The sequence below is a fragment of the Athalia rosae genome, chromosome 2, assembly GCF_917208135.1.
Source record: "Athalia rosae chromosome 2, iyAthRosa1.1, whole genome shotgun sequence".
In the NCBI taxonomy this organism is placed as follows: Eukaryota; Metazoa; Arthropoda; class Insecta; order Hymenoptera; family Athaliidae; genus Athalia; species Athalia rosae.
This window is the reverse complement of record NC_064027.1, coordinates 20,341,117-20,359,483: the sequence shown is the minus strand read 5'-3', so window position 1 is coordinate 20,359,483 and position 18,367 is coordinate 20,341,117. Positions and strand designations below refer to the sequence as shown.

Below are 18,367 nucleotides of genomic sequence, written 5' to 3'. Positions count from 1 at the left end.
GAATGAAGAAAAAAAAAACAGTTTCTATTATATATTTATTCCTGGCAGCAAAGCGTGTTTGTATTATTGCTAATATACGTAGATGTAGATTGCATTGAATGACAGTTTAATATTCACGCATTAAGTTTTTGTACGCATGTAAATACGACTACATATACCTATGTGTACATAGGTCGTGTATATATTCTCTGCATATGGCGGCTCCGAGGCGGTCGTATCGTCTTCTTTAACTTCGTGTACATGCATACATACATATGTAAAAATCAAAGCGGAATGGTTATCACTTCGCTGTGATTGGTCGCGCCCTTTGACCTCCGCTTTCGACTCCGCCTCCGCCTGCAACTCGCGCTCATATTCAACACACTGCGTGATTTTTTGCCGAATCGAGACTATTTCTTTCTTTTTATTTCTCATACATTGCACAGTGATTTTCATTTTATCGCACCCGGGCTCTGTACATACGCGATGACGATATAATCTTATTTATATGCCTGAAATATTGACTGATTTTTTCGCGAGTACTCTCATAGTATTTCTAATGAATAATTTTCTCATCTATATAGAGTCGAACTGCATATACGAAGCTGCGATGATCTAGGTAATATGTTATTATATTTGCGTGGCGTGACCCAGAATTGCATCACGATATATGAACGGTAAACAACCGTTTTTATGAACCTCTCTCTCTTTCATTTGAGTGTACGATACATAACGTATACGTGTATGTATACATAAAATATACAGACATTAGAATGAGCAAAAAAAAAAAAAAAGGATTTTTTTCGAGACATATAAGGAACAAGTTCAAATTATTTGTGCACATAACGCTCTCCGAATTTCATCCAAATTAGATATGAAGTTTCAGTGGTGGTTGATTCGTGTTTTTTCAAAATTTGAACGTTATTAAAACCGTATTATTCCGACAACTTTCGTGAGAAGAAATTTCAAATCTGATAATAAAGCATACCCTGCGTACATTCATTGAGTTGATTGTATTGAATTTTAGTAAGAATAATTATTGATAATTACTTGGGAGATAAAAATTTGTCGGATGAGCCGCGTACGATAGTTCCTTCCGTTCTCGTCTCCATACCTAAAATAGATAATTTCATACCGGCAAAGAACAAACGATCGCGGTTATATTAGGTCGGGGGCTGTTTTAACCAGCGTACCGATTCATCGGCATTAGAGCGATGCTGCAGGTTAAAGAGTCCGAGCGAGACGAAGACAACGATCGAGAGGGATAGAACGACGCGCGGGATCTTTAAGAGATAGATAAGAGAGGGAAACAACATATTGTCCTGGACGTGGACGTCTCCGTGCCCACGAGTTGTTGCCTGCCTCTCTATTTCTCCTTTTTCTTCTCGTTCTTCTTCCGCTTACTTGATGGAGTAATCTGCATTTATTGTTGCTTCCCAATTGACTGTTCCCATCGTATTGAACGTTGCGTAGAACATAACCCGGGTCGTAGTACGTACGTACGTACGTACGTACACGTTGTTTCAACGCCCACCATACAAACTGAATTGAAGAGAAACGTTTTTCACGTACCCCGCGTACCCCCGTCATATTATAGTTCAAAAGAACAAATCCCGACGTTGTATAGCCCGTGCCCATATCGCGTTAGAAGATATTGTATCAGACCGGTTCACAGAGGCTTAGAATTTTAGATTGTTTTTTATTATTACACCTGTTTAGAAAAAAATTATAGTCTTTGCAAGTTGAGTATTTTGCGGTTCGTGCTATCGCATGAGCCTGTAATTGTGTTGTTTAAATTTTGTAAGAAAAAATTAAACGGGTTGGTTTTCAGAAATGCGAGCAATTCGGTATACCGTATTTATTGATCGTGTTAAAAAAACCTTTAGACATGTGATGTTTTGTCTTCGTCATTAATAATAACAAAAAAAAACAAACCAAAAAAAGATAAATAGATTATAGGTAAGCCGAAAAATCCAAAATCGACTTCCAAAATTGTACAAGTGTAGGTAATTATCAAAATGTGGTCAAACAGTATAAATTTAGTAACTGCAATTTTATTGTATGTGTATAAAATAGATTTAGGAATTTTATTTTTATGTCCGTCAGAGAAATCGTGCTACTCTAACTGTTGCCTTATTGTTGGAGTAAAATAAAGAGATTGGGTAACGAACTCAGAATCACGCCTAAAATTCCAGAGAATACCATTGAAAAGTGGGTAAAATTATGCGAATTCAGTCGGACATTAACAATTCAGGTGAACTTTTTTCTCCAATCTATCTCCAAACTTTATCAATTCCGAACGAATTCTAAGGGGATGTGGACAACACCACTTACAGTTTTTCGCCGTATACGTATTACATGGTATTATAGAATAGAATATGAAGAATCTATTTTATTACTCTCATTTCTTTTAGTTAATAATTTTTTTTCATTCCCCCCAATTCTGGGAAGACACTTCATACGTTGGTTTTATTTGAATTTTGAATCTTTTTTATTTTCTTTATACATCAATAATAAGCGAAGTGGGGTTTTATGGACGTTGAATTTATATATCTGAGCAGCAGAAGTGATACGTATATAGATACACCCGTAGAATATATGCAATACAGTGAAGTTAGATATAATAAGGTCAGACACGGGTTATCTCTGGGGTGACCGTTATATCTTGTGCTAGTCGAGGGAAACGATAAAATTTAATACATCCCCACATCAATATTTGAATATACAACATACACGTAATATATTTACATATAAATATATCCTGGTCGTAGTCGCGGCGTTTTTATAATACCTGTACGTAAGTACGTAATAATTACTAATTATATAGATGTGTACCCAAATATATAATGGCTGATTGTCAATGTGCATATTCGGACTTAAAACTTAATATTTTCTTATTGTGTTCCGTTATTGACATTTGATCATTGAATTTCGCTTCTTTTCTTTCCGGGGTGCATGAAAGCTTTTCTTTTTTTTTTGGTTTGATTCGCCCAATGTCTGCAGATGTACGCACAGGTAATACAAACATGTTATGTCCGTCACTTCTTCGTCCTGCGGCGGTGAGCTTTCAAGCCATGATGCGTTTTATCTGGTGGTCCATAAAGGCTTCTCATTTCTTCTCGTTTCTGCTCATTATCTATAGGTGTACCATGTACTCGGCGATATATGTACTAAAGTTGTTGTAGTTTGGGGTGTGTAGTGTTTCTTAAAATGGAGAACCTAAAACAACCATAATGTAATATATCTATAGGTACGTACAATGTGTATACCTATACCACCGTATAATTTGAAACGGTAGCACCTGCAGCAGTTTCAGTTTACATAGAGAAGCTCCTTGAATTCTATGTACGTACATACATACGTTTTAAGTGTATTCTGGTTATCTCGCTTTGCTTTCAGATAACGATGTTTCCTTGTCTTATATTATTGCAGCCTCTCGCGGGAATTCTGAATGAATACTCTTACTTGTTATGTATATGTATACAAGTGTACATATACAATTTTATATACTTGGTTAGATTTTCCCTCATTCATTTCGACCAATGGTAGATAGAATCTTTGCTTCTTCTCATATTCACCATACGTAGAAACTTGGTTTGGATTTCCTGTGGATTTTCCATTTTGTTCAGGTATTTATAAATATAGATATTTTTTTTGTTCTCCTCTTCTCAGTCCAACTGCTTTCCGATAACACCAATTGCAGCATTCGCGGTTGTGGTATATGTACATGTTGCAGTTTGTGTAAAAGCTTCTGTTTTTGGTCGAAAGCCAACTCTTAAAACTACATATATTATACAAACGTACACATACGAGGATAGTTTTATTTCTCTACTCGTGCTGTAGACAGTTCACGGAACAAACATAGAAAAAGCGAGAACGAAAACGATACGTACAGAGATTCAAATAAAAATACTAGGGTACGTACGTACGTGTAATGTACGTGAACGATTTATCGATATTCTAAACATCTGAAGAAACGCACTTGATTTTTTTCCCCCTTAGTTGCATGGTTTTATACTGCCTGCGGTATTCAACTATTCAGCGGTATTATCATCATTCTCTAAAAACGTCTTTTTCTTTTTTCAGTTTTTTATTGCAACAAGAATTGCAACTATAAAGAGCTGCACACGCGATTTGACTTTTTAACAGATCTTACGAAACGAAGATTTATTGTTATTTTAATTTAATTTGATTTTTGTTTTTTCTCTTTTATTTCTACTGTCCTGATTTATTGCAGGACATGATCATTGGATGAATATGGGTATGCGCGTTAAGTCACTATGTCTTTTTTTTTTATAAAAAAATTCAATCTCGCTTTCGAACATTCCGCGTGAAAATGGTAGAAAATTCAATAGTTTCAAACGAATCAATTGAAGGAATGAATGTTGTTGAAATTTATCAGGTAAAAACAAGCAATTCGACTTTGGATCTCAACTTTCGATAAGCTGAACCCTTTGTTGGATATGCTCCTCGTAGTCTGTAGCATTCAATTTTTGGAAGAATCCTCCTACGAAGTGAAGACAGCTGTAGATGAGAAAAAAGAAATGTGAAAAAAACCCTAAATACATGCAGAGCGTGCGTCAGAATATTCTGAGGGAGTTACATGTACGATGATATATATCTATATGTATACGTGTACGTATACATATATATAATATGTATATAGGGTATAAATATGTACACGTATAGATGAGCAGTGACATCGGAGTTACAGGAACCCCATAAAGCTGGTTGCGCAAAGGGCGAGGGTGAAGCAATTTAATTTGCGCAAGGGCTGTGAACTTATTTTCTCTCCGCAAATTCCCTTCATCCCAAATTCACAGATCAGCACTCTGTAAGTGAATCAGTGATACCAAGGCGCTTCTCTACATTGTCGAGGCAAAAGCTTCGTTTTTCTTCTTTTTTTTTTTTTCCTTCTTTCGCTCATGACTTTTTCCCACTCCCTTCACTCTATTCTTCACCCTTCTCAGCTCTTCTGACCTCTAACCCAAATTTTCCTTACACATGCACAACGGACGTGCTCTTTTTCTATTTTCTATTTCTCTTATTCTGTCTACAGTTTTGATTTTTTTTTTTTAAAAAGGTGCGATATATTATGTACTGCAGAATTACCAATTAAGAAAAACAAAAGGATTGAAAAATATTTTCACGAGCTCTTATTAAAATTTGCAGCTAAAACGAAAGAAAATCATCCCGTACGATGTCAAATCCTCGTTGCTTGAAATAATACACATATTTATCCTGTACATAAAAAACATGAATACCTAATTACTTTTTTTTCACAGATATCTGAAATATCATGACGTGCTAATTATGTGTTTGATAAAAAAAGAGAATTGGATTCAAAACGCAAAGAAATACCTGTGAGAATTGCATTCGTATATGTGTACATACGTTTTTTTTCATGTTTTCTGTTCGTCTTTAGGGTTGAAGAAATTTTTGCCTCCTCGATGCTTACGGGTGTTTTGATATTTTTTTTCTGGCTTCTCATTTCTCCGATCTTTTACTTTTACCACATACCTTCCATACGAGCGTACGTACGTGCCTACGTAAAAAGAATATAGGTTTATATTTTTGTATACGTACCCTGCAGATGCAACCGAATAAATAGTTAGGTATTTCCTTTCTTTTTTTCTTTTTTCTCTCGATATACGAAAGAGACATTGGAATTGGCGTTTTTTTCCTCCCTTACCCATTGCGTGAAGTGATTTCCGAGCCTCTCTCTCTTCTCCGTCTTTCTTTCGACATACCAACTTCGTCTGCGATCGCGACTTCTTGACCTTATACTTCTGTTGCAGGTTTTCAAGCTTTTCATTCCCTTTTCTTTCCCCATTAGGTATACGAGTATCTTCTTTTTCATCTTCATCTTCATCTTCATCTCCTTATTTTTATTCTAATTCTTTGTACTTATTGTTAGTCCTATTTTGAATTTCACTAGACAAAATATATTATAGTCGAAGGATCTATTTCTTTCTCAATCATCCCTAACTATGTAGTTTACTTTTTACATATATATAAAACTATATTTGATATGATCTTGAACAAAAAGGGCGACAAAAAAAGAGAAAAAAGAACAGCTCATACAACATCATGCTAACTCTAGGTACACATACAATAAAAAGATGCTAAAATTCGGAACTTGCGTATGAAAAAGAAGGCAGTAAGAATAATCATTCAGAGTAACAATAGAATGCTGATGGTAATAACAATAATAAGAATAAATTAATAATAATAATAATAATAAAATCAGCAACAATAATAATCACACGCATAGCGAATGCCTATTGGATAGAATGTTGATCTTTTTTCAATACACATATGTGTGTATATATATATATTTTTTACATATATATATATTCATAATTTTTTGTTAATATATTAATTATGTACATATTTTATACAAAAATTTTCACGTTTTTCTTTTTACATTATACTATATATGTATAAATAATTGTATTCTAATGTATATTATATAACTGTAGTAGTTATAATCCTTCAATGATCATGATTACTAATTTATGCTTTACATACAGAGAATGACGTCTTATAACGCCCATTACTTCTTACTTACTACTTATCAAATATTAATTGTTATTATTGTTGTTAAGTATTATTATTATTATTATTGTTGTTGTTGTTGTTGTTGTTGTTGTTGTTGTTGTTGTTGTTGTTGTTCTTATTCGTGGAGTAAAGCATTTGATTTTTTTCATCCATCTGTTTCTGTTTCCTCTTAATTATACACTAAATTATACGTTTACTTGCGGATATAATCTTTCGTCTTCTCCTCGGATGGCCGATGTATAAAGTATTATGACAACGAGGGTTTGTTTCTCGGTTATTATAATTTTTCTGCATAGTTTGAGAATTTATTTTGCGATTTTTTAATTTCTAGCTTGTTTGTTATCTCAATTTTGTTCTATTTTTTCATTTTATTAAGAAACGACGCCTTAACAAATATTACAAGTATTCCCATACACCCCTACTAGAAAATCTTTTCTATAAGTAACTAGCTTCACATTGCCACATTTATCATCTAAACATTACCTTAATATCGTAGTATGTATGTATAATAATAATGATAATAATTTCTATATAAGTATATAATGCGTTTCTATTTATTGTTCTATTTCGAAATATTACTATTATTACTACCGTCATTATTATCATTGTTATTATGATTATCATTTCCTGCTTTTTACTTTTCATCCGTAAAAAAAATTATCCATCGCATCGAGTCGACGTTGCACAAATGATATTAATAATAATATTGATAACGATAATAATAATAGAAATGCAATATAACCTATGTATTCATAATCTGACATTCATTTTTATACATAATATATGTATATATATATTTTTTAGGTAAATAGTTAGTATATATTTATAATATCTACATAGGTATATGTAATATTTTATTCATCATTTCGTTTGTTTCGTTTAATTTTTAACATTTAATTTCACTTATTTGACAAAAATTTAATTTACAATATTTATAAAGTATAAAAAGCACCGTCTCAATAAACCGGGTTCGAATTCTTGTTTTTTTTTTTTTTTTTGGTTTTTTGTCATTTTGTTCTTTTTTTAGTTTCTCTTTTCATCTTTTTCTCTTTTGTTCGTCCGTTCGTCTTCTCACATATATCACATATCGTATTTTATTTTATCTATTTTCGCCTCCCATCGTTGAAATAATTCGCGTGATTATTACTATACATGTGTGTGTATTCTTTATACGCGTTTCTACCAATCAGAAAATATGTGTATTCAATGCGTGCTGCCAAATGACAAGTGCAAATATACAGGATATAGCAAGAAAAAAGAGATGGATGTTAATTTATTTTGATTTTTGTTTTTTAGATCTGTACGAATATGTGTGCTTTTTCTTGCACTGAGTAATAAATTGAAGGGAAATATAAAAAAACAAAAAAAAAAAAAAATTGCTCGAACGACCCTGTGTGAAACATTCGGAGTTACAATGGCACTGGCGTATAATCATATTTGCGTATAACATATATTACGAATTAGATTTTTGATTTCATTTTTTAAATCAATGATCGATTATCGTATAATCATCAACAAATATGTTGCAGGGTATAATAATAATTAAGTCATGGTATATATTTCGTTTTAAATATAATTTAGGTTTACAGTTTATCGTCGAGAGATGAATTCCCGATCATATTATCGCATTATGTATTTGTTAACAATAATAATAATGTAATTATATCTTCATTTTGTATTACTATTTATAATATATGTATAGGTATGTATACTAAATTTATTATTATTTTAGACTGATACAGTCTCGTGTAATATCCGCGGTAGAATTATTTCTATTGTTATTGTTATTAATATTGTTATTGTTATTATCATCATTACGATTATCGTTGTTCAAAAAAAAAAAATAATAATCCTGATAGGCGATGATCACTCGATCATATTCTTGCATTGTTTCCTTTTTTTTCTTATTTTGTTTCAAGAATTTTCTTCCTTCTCGTTTCGTTTTCTCTTGTGATCGAAAGTTGATTTTCATTGATTTTGAAAATTATAAAAGCAGCGAAAGTGTACGTTAGTAGATAATTAATATATATGTATACGTAAGTAAACGTGTCGCATTAAGAGTTTTTTTTCCTTTCCATATAGCATAATGATAATTATTGTTGTTCTTTATTTTTACATGTCTGATTGCGTAATCTATATGTATATATATATAATTTATGTATATTTGTTTTCATTACTCCTACCATATTATCCTTATTACTATCATTTATTGTTACCATTAATTTATAAAATATTATTACAATTTATATTATTACATTATTTAATGTACATCATACACTATATATATATGTATATATATAGTATCATTATTAATATTATTATTATCATCATCAATATTCTCAGTATTATTATAATTATGTAGCTCTTGAGAAATGTTCGAATGACATGTAATAATAATCATTAATATGCAATTTTTTTGTTGATTTTTTTTTTCTGTTTTTTCTTTCATATAACTGTATTTACATAATTTTATTTTTCTCCCTCCTTTTTTTCTTTTTGTTTTTCTTCGTTTCATTAGCTTCACATCAGCTTTAACTATTTATTCAATCATCGTGATCGATAAATTTCAACAATTTCTTTTATTATCGTATATTATGTATTGTATATAATATGTATTGTGTATAACGTAACGTAACATAACTATTATTATTAACATCATTAATATTATCGGTAGAATTACTATTTTCGTTAGAGTTATCGTTACTATTATTGTTGCTATTATTAATATCATTATTATCGTTGCCATCGTCGTTACTAGGTATGTATCGTTATTTCACATCCAATGTATGAATTATTAATACGTTCTAATGAAAGTCTTTTTTTTCTGGAAGACTTGTAATTTTTCTTTTATTTTTTATGCATAAGCGACTTATCTTAAATGTCGTGAGATTTTCTATTCTTTTTTGGTTTTGTATTTCGGCTTACCTTACGTCGTAGCTCATGATCGATAACTGATTTAAAATTTTTGAAAATATTCGCGAGGTATATATTTTTGAATATATCATTGAGGTGCGATTCGATTATTACAGCGATGTGACCAATAACAATAATACCAGTTACGTAACAATAATATTAATAACAAAGCCAACGACAAGAGTGACGATAACGATAATAACGATATTAATAATACTGATAATAATATGACGCGAAATAAGGGGAAAGAAAAGAAAAAACAGAACAATATGAGAATAAAAAGAAATTGTTTCACAAGTTCATGATATGCCGTCGAACGATTATAACAGATATATCGTCGGTATAGACTGAAAAATTTTGAAAGAACAAACAAAAAAAAAATAGGAAAATAAATCAAATGACAATAGAGCAAAGGAAGAAAGAAAGAAAGAAAGAAAGAAAGAAAGAGAAAAACCGAACGAACGAAGAATTCGTTTTCTGAGTCACCTTGCGAGGTATTACGCGGAAGCTAGCTGCCGCCAGACGGAGTGTCACATCGAGGGCATGTAAGGCCAGCTAAAGCTGCTACCGGATAAAAGCATGTCGCGAATTAATGTTTCGATCGGTGTTTTGCCAACCAATCGTACGAAGAATAATTGTTCTATAACTTGGGAAGAAACTGTCCTCAGCGATGGCAAACGAAGAAGGAGCTTTCCGAATCTCGTTGGCTGGTTTGGATATTGCGTCCTACAATATTCTTCGAGGGCGCACTGGGATTTCTCTTGGAGGGACTCGATGTGACCTACGTCCGAAAGACCGCAGGCGTCTGATGAATATATAACAGAAAAGAAATCAGGGAAATTATTAGTTTTCTTAATCAGCGCTCACATATTCCGCATTTATGTTAAATTACGATCGTCTCATTGATATACTATACGATGAAACGATGAAAAGTTCAATTATGCTTCCATTGTTATCATGATTATGCCGAGTCGAAATATGGCTACCAAAAATTCCATTTTTCAAAACGCAGTTCTCACCGAACGCGGAGGGTGAATGAACATTGTTAAGAATTGAAAAAAGGGGTGTTTAACGGAATAATTGAACATGTAATTGTGTGATCTCAAGGATTTGGATTTGAGCGAATCACCCCTGTTTGAGAATTTTTGTATTTTCTCCAAATTACCCAATCTAGTCATAGGTCTTTTCGTACTCCTTACGTGGGTTACGCTTCTTTTTGTCTTGTCAGTGTTCTGAAAAAGAGTCGCCTTTCTTGTTCGATTGCTTCAATTTTCCGAACACCGAATAATCCATAAATATACCTGTATATATGTATACAAAAAATACACATATACAGGCGTATCTATGTACCAAATATATGCGTTGCACGCGTGAAGAATCGCTCGCATAGGCTGCAAATATGCGTTAGTCATACGATTTTTTTTTTCCTCTTTCCTTTCGGTGGGGGATAAAATGCAGTCTGTGGTCGCAAGCATGTCGCGCTGCGTACGTTCGTCCGTTACACGCTGCGGAGCTTTTATTTCCTACACATAACGTATGATGTACGCCGCGTCGATCTAAGCGGCTTAATTTTCGTCCATTATTATAACAATAACAACGACGGTAATAATAACGATAGCGGTAACAATAAAAATAGCAACAACAAAAATATATAAATGCGGCGTGCACGCTGCATAATCCGACGGAATTAGCTTCGCACATAAGGTGCGTGAAGGAGGGTGTAATAAGAGGAATTTTTTTCACCCTCCTTTTTCGGTCCTACTGTACGTAATTTTTACCGAACTCGTTTCTTTCATTTTTTTTTTTTGTACATGTAAATAATATATCGTATAAAATTATAACGACGTTATCATCGATTGGTTGATAAGAAAATGAAATGAGGGAGTGAAGTATAATGAAGAAACGGATGAAACGAAAGAAACATATATATTTTCAGAAGAAAATCTGTGACTTTCTTGTCACACTTATATACAAAAGTATATATATGTAAGTATGTATGTTCCAGCGGACATCCCGTCATATAGCTGTCGTTCGGTGGTAGGCAATATTTCACGATCCATCGGGAGCTTTTTTTTCCCTATCCTCCGTCTCTCTCTCTCTCTCTCTCTCGCAGGTACATATATATATATACGCGTAGATTGTTTTTTATGTATTTTGATTTCAACTTTCTCTCGCGAACTGCAGCGCAGCGGCGGAGCGAAAGACGAATCAGAGAAGAGAAACAGCTATGTACTTTGCCTCCGACTTTTGAAGAAGAAGGAGTTTTTTACGGAGTCTCGATCTTTAATCACAGCTCGACCTTCCATTGTCAGTGACGTCACCTCCGACTCGGAAAGGGCGCTAAGGGCGAGAGAGTCGGCTGGGAGAGCAAGGTGGAGCAAGAGAGAGGAAGAAGGGGGGGGTGGGGGGGAAATAAAGGGGGCGCGGGGAGGAAAACCACCCGGTGCCCCAAGGGCGCTTTGTGTGTAGACCGCGTTGATCCCTCTTCGCGTCATTTGTCTCCGGACGCCTTATTTGTACGCTCGCGCCCCCGACCGCTTCTCCCTTATTTTTCCTCTCTCTTCGAAGCGTCGTCGCGACGACCACGTTCGACACCCTCTTTCCGCCTCAACCTCATTCCATCGGATTTATACCACTGCAAAACCTTTATATGCTGAATCGTCGAATTTCGTTTAGAACGGATTACTACGGCAAAGGTCGACCACCAGATTCCGCGACTTATGTTTACCGCGGTATAACGGGAAATGAACGAGACCCGCGAGAAAAGATGCGAACAAAAAAAAAAAAAAAGCCCACATCGAGCCGTGTGCGTGCCACCCTACACACCGTACCTCCGCGATGAAAGAAATATACAAATTGCAAATTTGTTTTATCGAAAACTCTTGGAGAAAATTTCACACGTATATATAAATTGAAATATTCATACGTAAGATCGTACAGTCGTCGCATTGTTACGCTCCGATTAAATCGGCATCAAATCAATTGGAAAAGAAGGTGCTCGCTGCAGCGGTTGTCGTTTAGGATAATAGTGATAACAATAACAACAACAATAATAATAGCAATAACGCTGGACGACGACGACCATCTTTGCGGGTGTCTATTATATGTTGTATATTCCTACCAAAGTATGCACGCGTGTTTAATACGATGAAGAATTACGAACAAATGAACGAGACTTATAACCACCTAACGTATTTTAAACGGCGTGGCGCCTCGACGACCACGACGACGACGACGCAACTGACAAATCTACATACGTACGTATACATGTACTGACGTACATAAATTTAAACCAATTTCATTTCAACTCGGTATAATATATGATGCTGTAATGTGCGGCGAATCTACTCCACATCGTGCGCTGTATTGGAAGAAAAATTAAATAGTTTCTCATTTGTTACAGTCATTGCGGGATGCGCAGCTTAGGGAAAGACGGAAGCTTCGTTCGCCATTTTTTCTTTTTGTTTTTAAATATCACGGGACTCCATCTTGCGTTCGGCTTTTATCGATAACTTTCTTTTTTTTTTTTTTTTTTTTTCTCTTCAGACTGGAATCGTCATACGCCTATTCGTCGTTATAAATCGTAAGTTGATTTACTGGACTCTACTTTATGTGGTGCGTGTTCATATTTTTCACGATACGTCGCCGGCTTATTGTATACCGCATGTGCAAGATATACCTATATTACATGTAACTACGGGTGATTAAGATTTTGATGCGAATCTAGGTGCCGATGTCGCTAACTTTTCTCTGCATTTACTTATGTCAAACAACGAGTAGGTATACGCACATAGTATACATGTATACTATGTATGATACACAGGTATGCGGATACTGCAATGGTATAAGACGCACGCATACGTATGTATACATATATCATCGTGTGGATCGGATGTTATTATTGTCAATATCATCATTGTTATCGTCATCATTATTACACCGTTGTAGATTGCGTTCGCCGCAGACGTATTACAAGTTTGAAAATTAAATAATATACGATACAATGCGAAGCGTACGTCATAATGGATGGCTTTATATGTTTCAAGGTATGGCGAAATAGCCTCTAACTTATGTTATATATTTTATACGTGTGTAGGTAGGTATATATAAATAGGAAGGCGTCTCGACGCTCTTAAAATTTTCATCGTAATAACCCTCAACTCGGAGAAGGGAAATTAAAACGACGTGAATATCAAATCGGTGATACGTCGCGGTGATCATGTAGATGTACACGTTCTAGTCGTGCATTCGATAATTAAAACACTCGAGTATACGCGACGATTACGGATCGTCGTTGAGGAGAATTTTCATTGACATCATTTTCATACCCGGATAAGATCGTTGCCCTTTTTGTTACTTGTGTGGTTTTTTTTTTTTATCACCGTCAGGGAAAGATCCTTTCGGATTTCTAATTTTTTCGTTCTCTTCCAAAAATTTCGAAAGTTTCGCTAAATTTTGCCGACGAACGCGGCGCGGTGCGTCTGTCAAATTTCCGAAAAAAATTTCGTGTTCTGCAGAAACAAAAATTTCCAGATTTGCACGAAAAATTGATTTTCGTCTTTTCTTTTTCTCTCTTATTTTTCTTCGATAAATCGGTTTTTCAGCCAGGGTGCCCAATTTACCCCGCTTATTGACACCCGTCTGTACGTGGTATATAAATTCCACAAGAAGGAACGTTTAAAATTTCACATTGTCATGGTGATCTTTATACAATACCGATCCCATTACTCACACTGTACAACTATATACGTATACAATAAGATAATTTGAATAAATGGGATCTAACCCTGAAGACCCATAAGAGAACATTTTTTTCTGTTCGTACGGGTACCAAAGTATAACAAATAAAACAAAAAAAAAAGTAATGAGCAAAACGGAACGATAATTTTTATATCCGTACACGTTATTTTCTCTACAATTTTTGTAGTACGTTAAAAAAGAAATTAAAAAGAAATCTCAACTCTCCGGCGATTTGGAAAAAAAAAACTCAAAAATAAGAAAAAAAGTCACACTACAATACGTGTAACGACAGTTCGGAAATATCGAATCGCACGGGGATATCTGCATTTTTTCGTAATTTTTTTTTTTGTTTCTGCAGTCTTGTAACAATTAATTTTCCACGCGGTTTATTCATCATATTGTACCCTTCCAAGGATCATCCCGTTTCTGTTTTTTTTTTTTTTTTTTTTTCTTTTCTCCCAATAATGCCGACCTTAAAACGGGGCTAAATGTCAACAGGCGCAAGTTCTCACCCCGTTACAACACAAATACAAGTTCTGCACTCGTACCGTAACGTACGTGTGTATACATAAGTGTTATATATATATATATATATATATATATATATATATATATATATGTATGATACACAGACGTCTAGATGTAGGGATGGGAACCGCACGTACGTGTGTCCGTATAATGCATACGATATAATACAAAAGGTCGTGAACTTTTCGCGCCAGTTATTATAATCCCATAATATACAGGTTCTTAACCCTTTCCTACTGGAAGAATAGATGCGCACCTATATATACAGAGCGCCCTTTATACGCTGCACGCTCCTCTGTGGAAAATAATGCTTTATTTTTTTTTTTCTCCTGCGGAAAATACTTTTCCCGCGATGGTACCTATACGGTATATGTATATAGGCGTTATACACGCGAGAATATAGACAACGATACGATATAATTTGGAGATAGTTTTCCCCAGGAATACGGTGATACGTGCACACGATTGTACAACACATAATTAAATACATATGTCCTCTGTGAACATACGTACACGATATATATGTATATAAAATATTTAGTGCAAAAGGAGGAGCGTTTAGAGAGGTATGCGTTCTGCAACGTTCCGCGCAAGAATCTATCGGTAAATTCATTTACCTTAGCAGACAAAAGGCCAACAATGTCAATTATTCAAGGGTCCCTCCCGTTCGTCGCGTGGCTATACATCGAACTGTCCCCATGTACGTAACGTAACGTAACGTACGTATAACGTAACATCCATATTATGTACAACGACCTATCGATTTCCATGATAACGACCGACTGCTATTAATAATGGCTCTATGGGCAATTAATAGACGAGGCTGCTGCTGCTGCTGCTGCTGCTGCCGCTGTTCGTGTGCACTGCCGCCTGTAACCGTAGAATTTCGCAACTTTCAACGATTATATCGTCCCGCAACATCGGCATCGGTATGTAACCAGCGCGCACCCGTGTGTTCTCTACGTGCGGTACACGCGTACCTGGCCTCTGTGACAATTAATTTTCCCCGCGGCGAGTAATTTTAATCTTTCGTTACGAATGTCGCGCGTGTGAAAAAATAAATTTAAAAACCAAAAAAAAAATAAAAAACTATTCACTTTGAAAATAAATTGCTAAATTGAAGTCACGCGTTTGTTCGATTATTTTTTTGATTCGATATCAATTTCTTTTTTTTATAAATCATTTCGAAGCAGAAGGCACCTTCGAGAACCAGGAGTACGCGGGGCAATACGGGGTACCTGAGGAATCTACGAGGAAAAAAAAAAGAAAAAATTTTCAATCCATAATGATGTTCGAGATTCTTCTCGTTTATTTTAAACAAATTTTTACGAAATTTTTGGGGTACCCCATTGTGCCCCGCATTCCCCTGTACATATAGTTTTCGGGGTGGGTGTAAAGATTGTTCGATAATTCGTTTTTTTCTTTTTTTTTTCATAATTACCAGTAAAATTTAACTCTTTGAAATTCGATTCATGCCAAATTTTAGGAGAAACTCTGAATTCTGGGGAAAATTCGGCACTCGTGAATTTTGACCACGTGTTAAGTAGATTCGGAAAGTGCGATCCGATATACCTATATACGTCTGTTACCTACACGTATACGCGCACCTCGAAAAATGATATGTAAAAGGGCGCCACGCGGGGGTTGGAGAAAAGTCACATGATAATGAAGCGTTGACGTTGGGTCTGGAAACGAGCTTTTCCCTTTTCCCCTTCTCGCTATAAAATCACCACCACCACCGCCACCGCCGCCACCGCCACCGCCACCACCACCTCCGTCACAAATCCACCCCCATCAGAGCGCATCAGCTGGAGACGCCTGAGACAATGGGCGAGTGATCGAGCGCGCTAACGCCGAAAGGGTTGTGCAGCGATGAGTGAAGAAAAAAGAGGGGCGAGGGGAAGTGGGGGTTGAATCACGGTGTGCGTAAACCCCGGGGTGAAATATATGTCAGTGTCGCTACACGAATGTTTTTTTTCTTCTTCTGCCATGTAATAACGTGTATGTGTATGCGCGTGTGTGTGTGTAGGTAAAACGTGTGCGCTTTGATAGTTGCGATCGTACGTTGTCAGTCGAACCAAAATCTTTTCATTCTTCTTTCATTCATTCTTCCTTTCGGAAAAATTATCCTTCTGAAGTAGTCGAATGACGCTGGTAGTACAGCATAGTCGCACTCGGAGTAGTATAGTAGAAACGGTAGTATTACTACGGTGAAGAAAAAATAGAAAAATTCCAATTCTATCGGAGAAGAATATATCGTGATATCGTATTCATTTTTTCGGCCATTCCAATTTCAGGCTACATTCATTCATACGTACGATATGATGCCTATCCTATACACCGATTTTTTTCAGGCGCGAACGGTTTATTCTCAATTATAATTTTATTTAATCTAAATATTGAAAAGAAATTTTGCGAGTCGCCTTACTACGATTCAGGTGATTTTTTTGTTTCTCTAGTTTTTTCGTCAACGTTACGTGCCTGTGCCGGTATAATTTTTTTTTTTCTTCCGTTTCATTTTCAAGATCGTTACGCGGGGATGTGTGTGATGTTTTTTTTTTTCCTTCCTTTTTTCGGATGGGTTATCAAAGTGGCATCAAGAGGCGTGAAATTATCATTTTTCAAGGGTTAGTAGGGGGCGGAGGCGGGAGGGGGGTGGAGGAGAAATTTTTCGTTTACACAAACAACGAACTAAACGAAATGAAACAGTTTTATGTAAAATGCTTTTTTTCCTCATCTTCCTTCCTCCATTTTTTTGTCGCCGAGGGTTCGCAAATTTGTCCTTTATGTATCACAGCGTCAAAAATATTATACCCGTATAGTATAATATCGCAGCTGTTGCCCTTCGTATACCTTGATCTCATTTCATTCGATTTATCGTATATTTCCTCATAGCGCGATTTATTTTTTACCTAGTACATAGTTTTTATGTATACATACTACAGTGTACAGTGTACACCTCGAGTACATACGCATACTTATCTATCAAATAATGACGTATACTTACTTGTACACGTACAGAGTGTATAAGCGGTAAGCATGTATATAATATTACAGAGGACGGTGGTTTGTTCATTGGTTCGTTCGTTCGTCCGTCCGTTCGTCCGTCCGTCCGTCCGTCCATCCTTGCACAGTGCGTCGGGTATCATCATGTTTTCGTAATAAATTCGTGTTGAATATTTAGATGTCAGTTTTACATATTTAATTTCTCGCATACGTGTCCGGTGCTTCGAGCTGTTTACTTAGCCGCTTCGTGATCCTTCTACTATGTATATAACTATACGTGCATATACGAAGAGTATAACGTAACTATGTATATCGGCACTCGACGTTTTAAACTCGCGGCTTTCGGTCGCTTTCGCACCTCGGTACAGTAGACAGTAGATGTACGGCATAGGCATTATACAATTATTATTATTATTATTATTATTATTATGATTATTATCGTATTATAGGGCAACCACGTTAGGGTATACGATTCGCCTCGTGCGAAAACCACCCTCAAGGGTTATATTTGTGTTGAACCGTACGCACGTCTGTAATAATTTGCTAGAAAACATGCGGAATTTTGGATACGTGAAATAAAAAATGTGGCCCGCATGAATCGAACAAAAAAATGGGACAGAACTAGGGACCTTGTTCTCTA

At 35.4% G+C, this 18,367-nt stretch overlaps 1 protein-coding gene across 2 annotated transcripts in view; it reads right to left on the bottom strand.

The window, feature by feature from the left end:
- Positions 1-5,058: 5,058 nt before the first annotated feature.
- Positions 5,059-18,367, bottom strand: part of LOC105689387 (steroid receptor seven-up, isoforms B/C) — a 63,212-nt gene continuing 49,903 nt past the window's right edge. For both annotated transcript variants that reach the window (XM_048649843.1, XM_012406360.3), the window contains exon 4: positions 5,059-10,258. In XM_048649843.1, the coding sequence (XP_048505800.1) occupies positions 9,984-10,258 (275 nt within the window). In that variant the 3' untranslated portion in view covers positions 5,059-9,983. The remainder of the gene's footprint in view (positions 10,259-18,367) is intronic.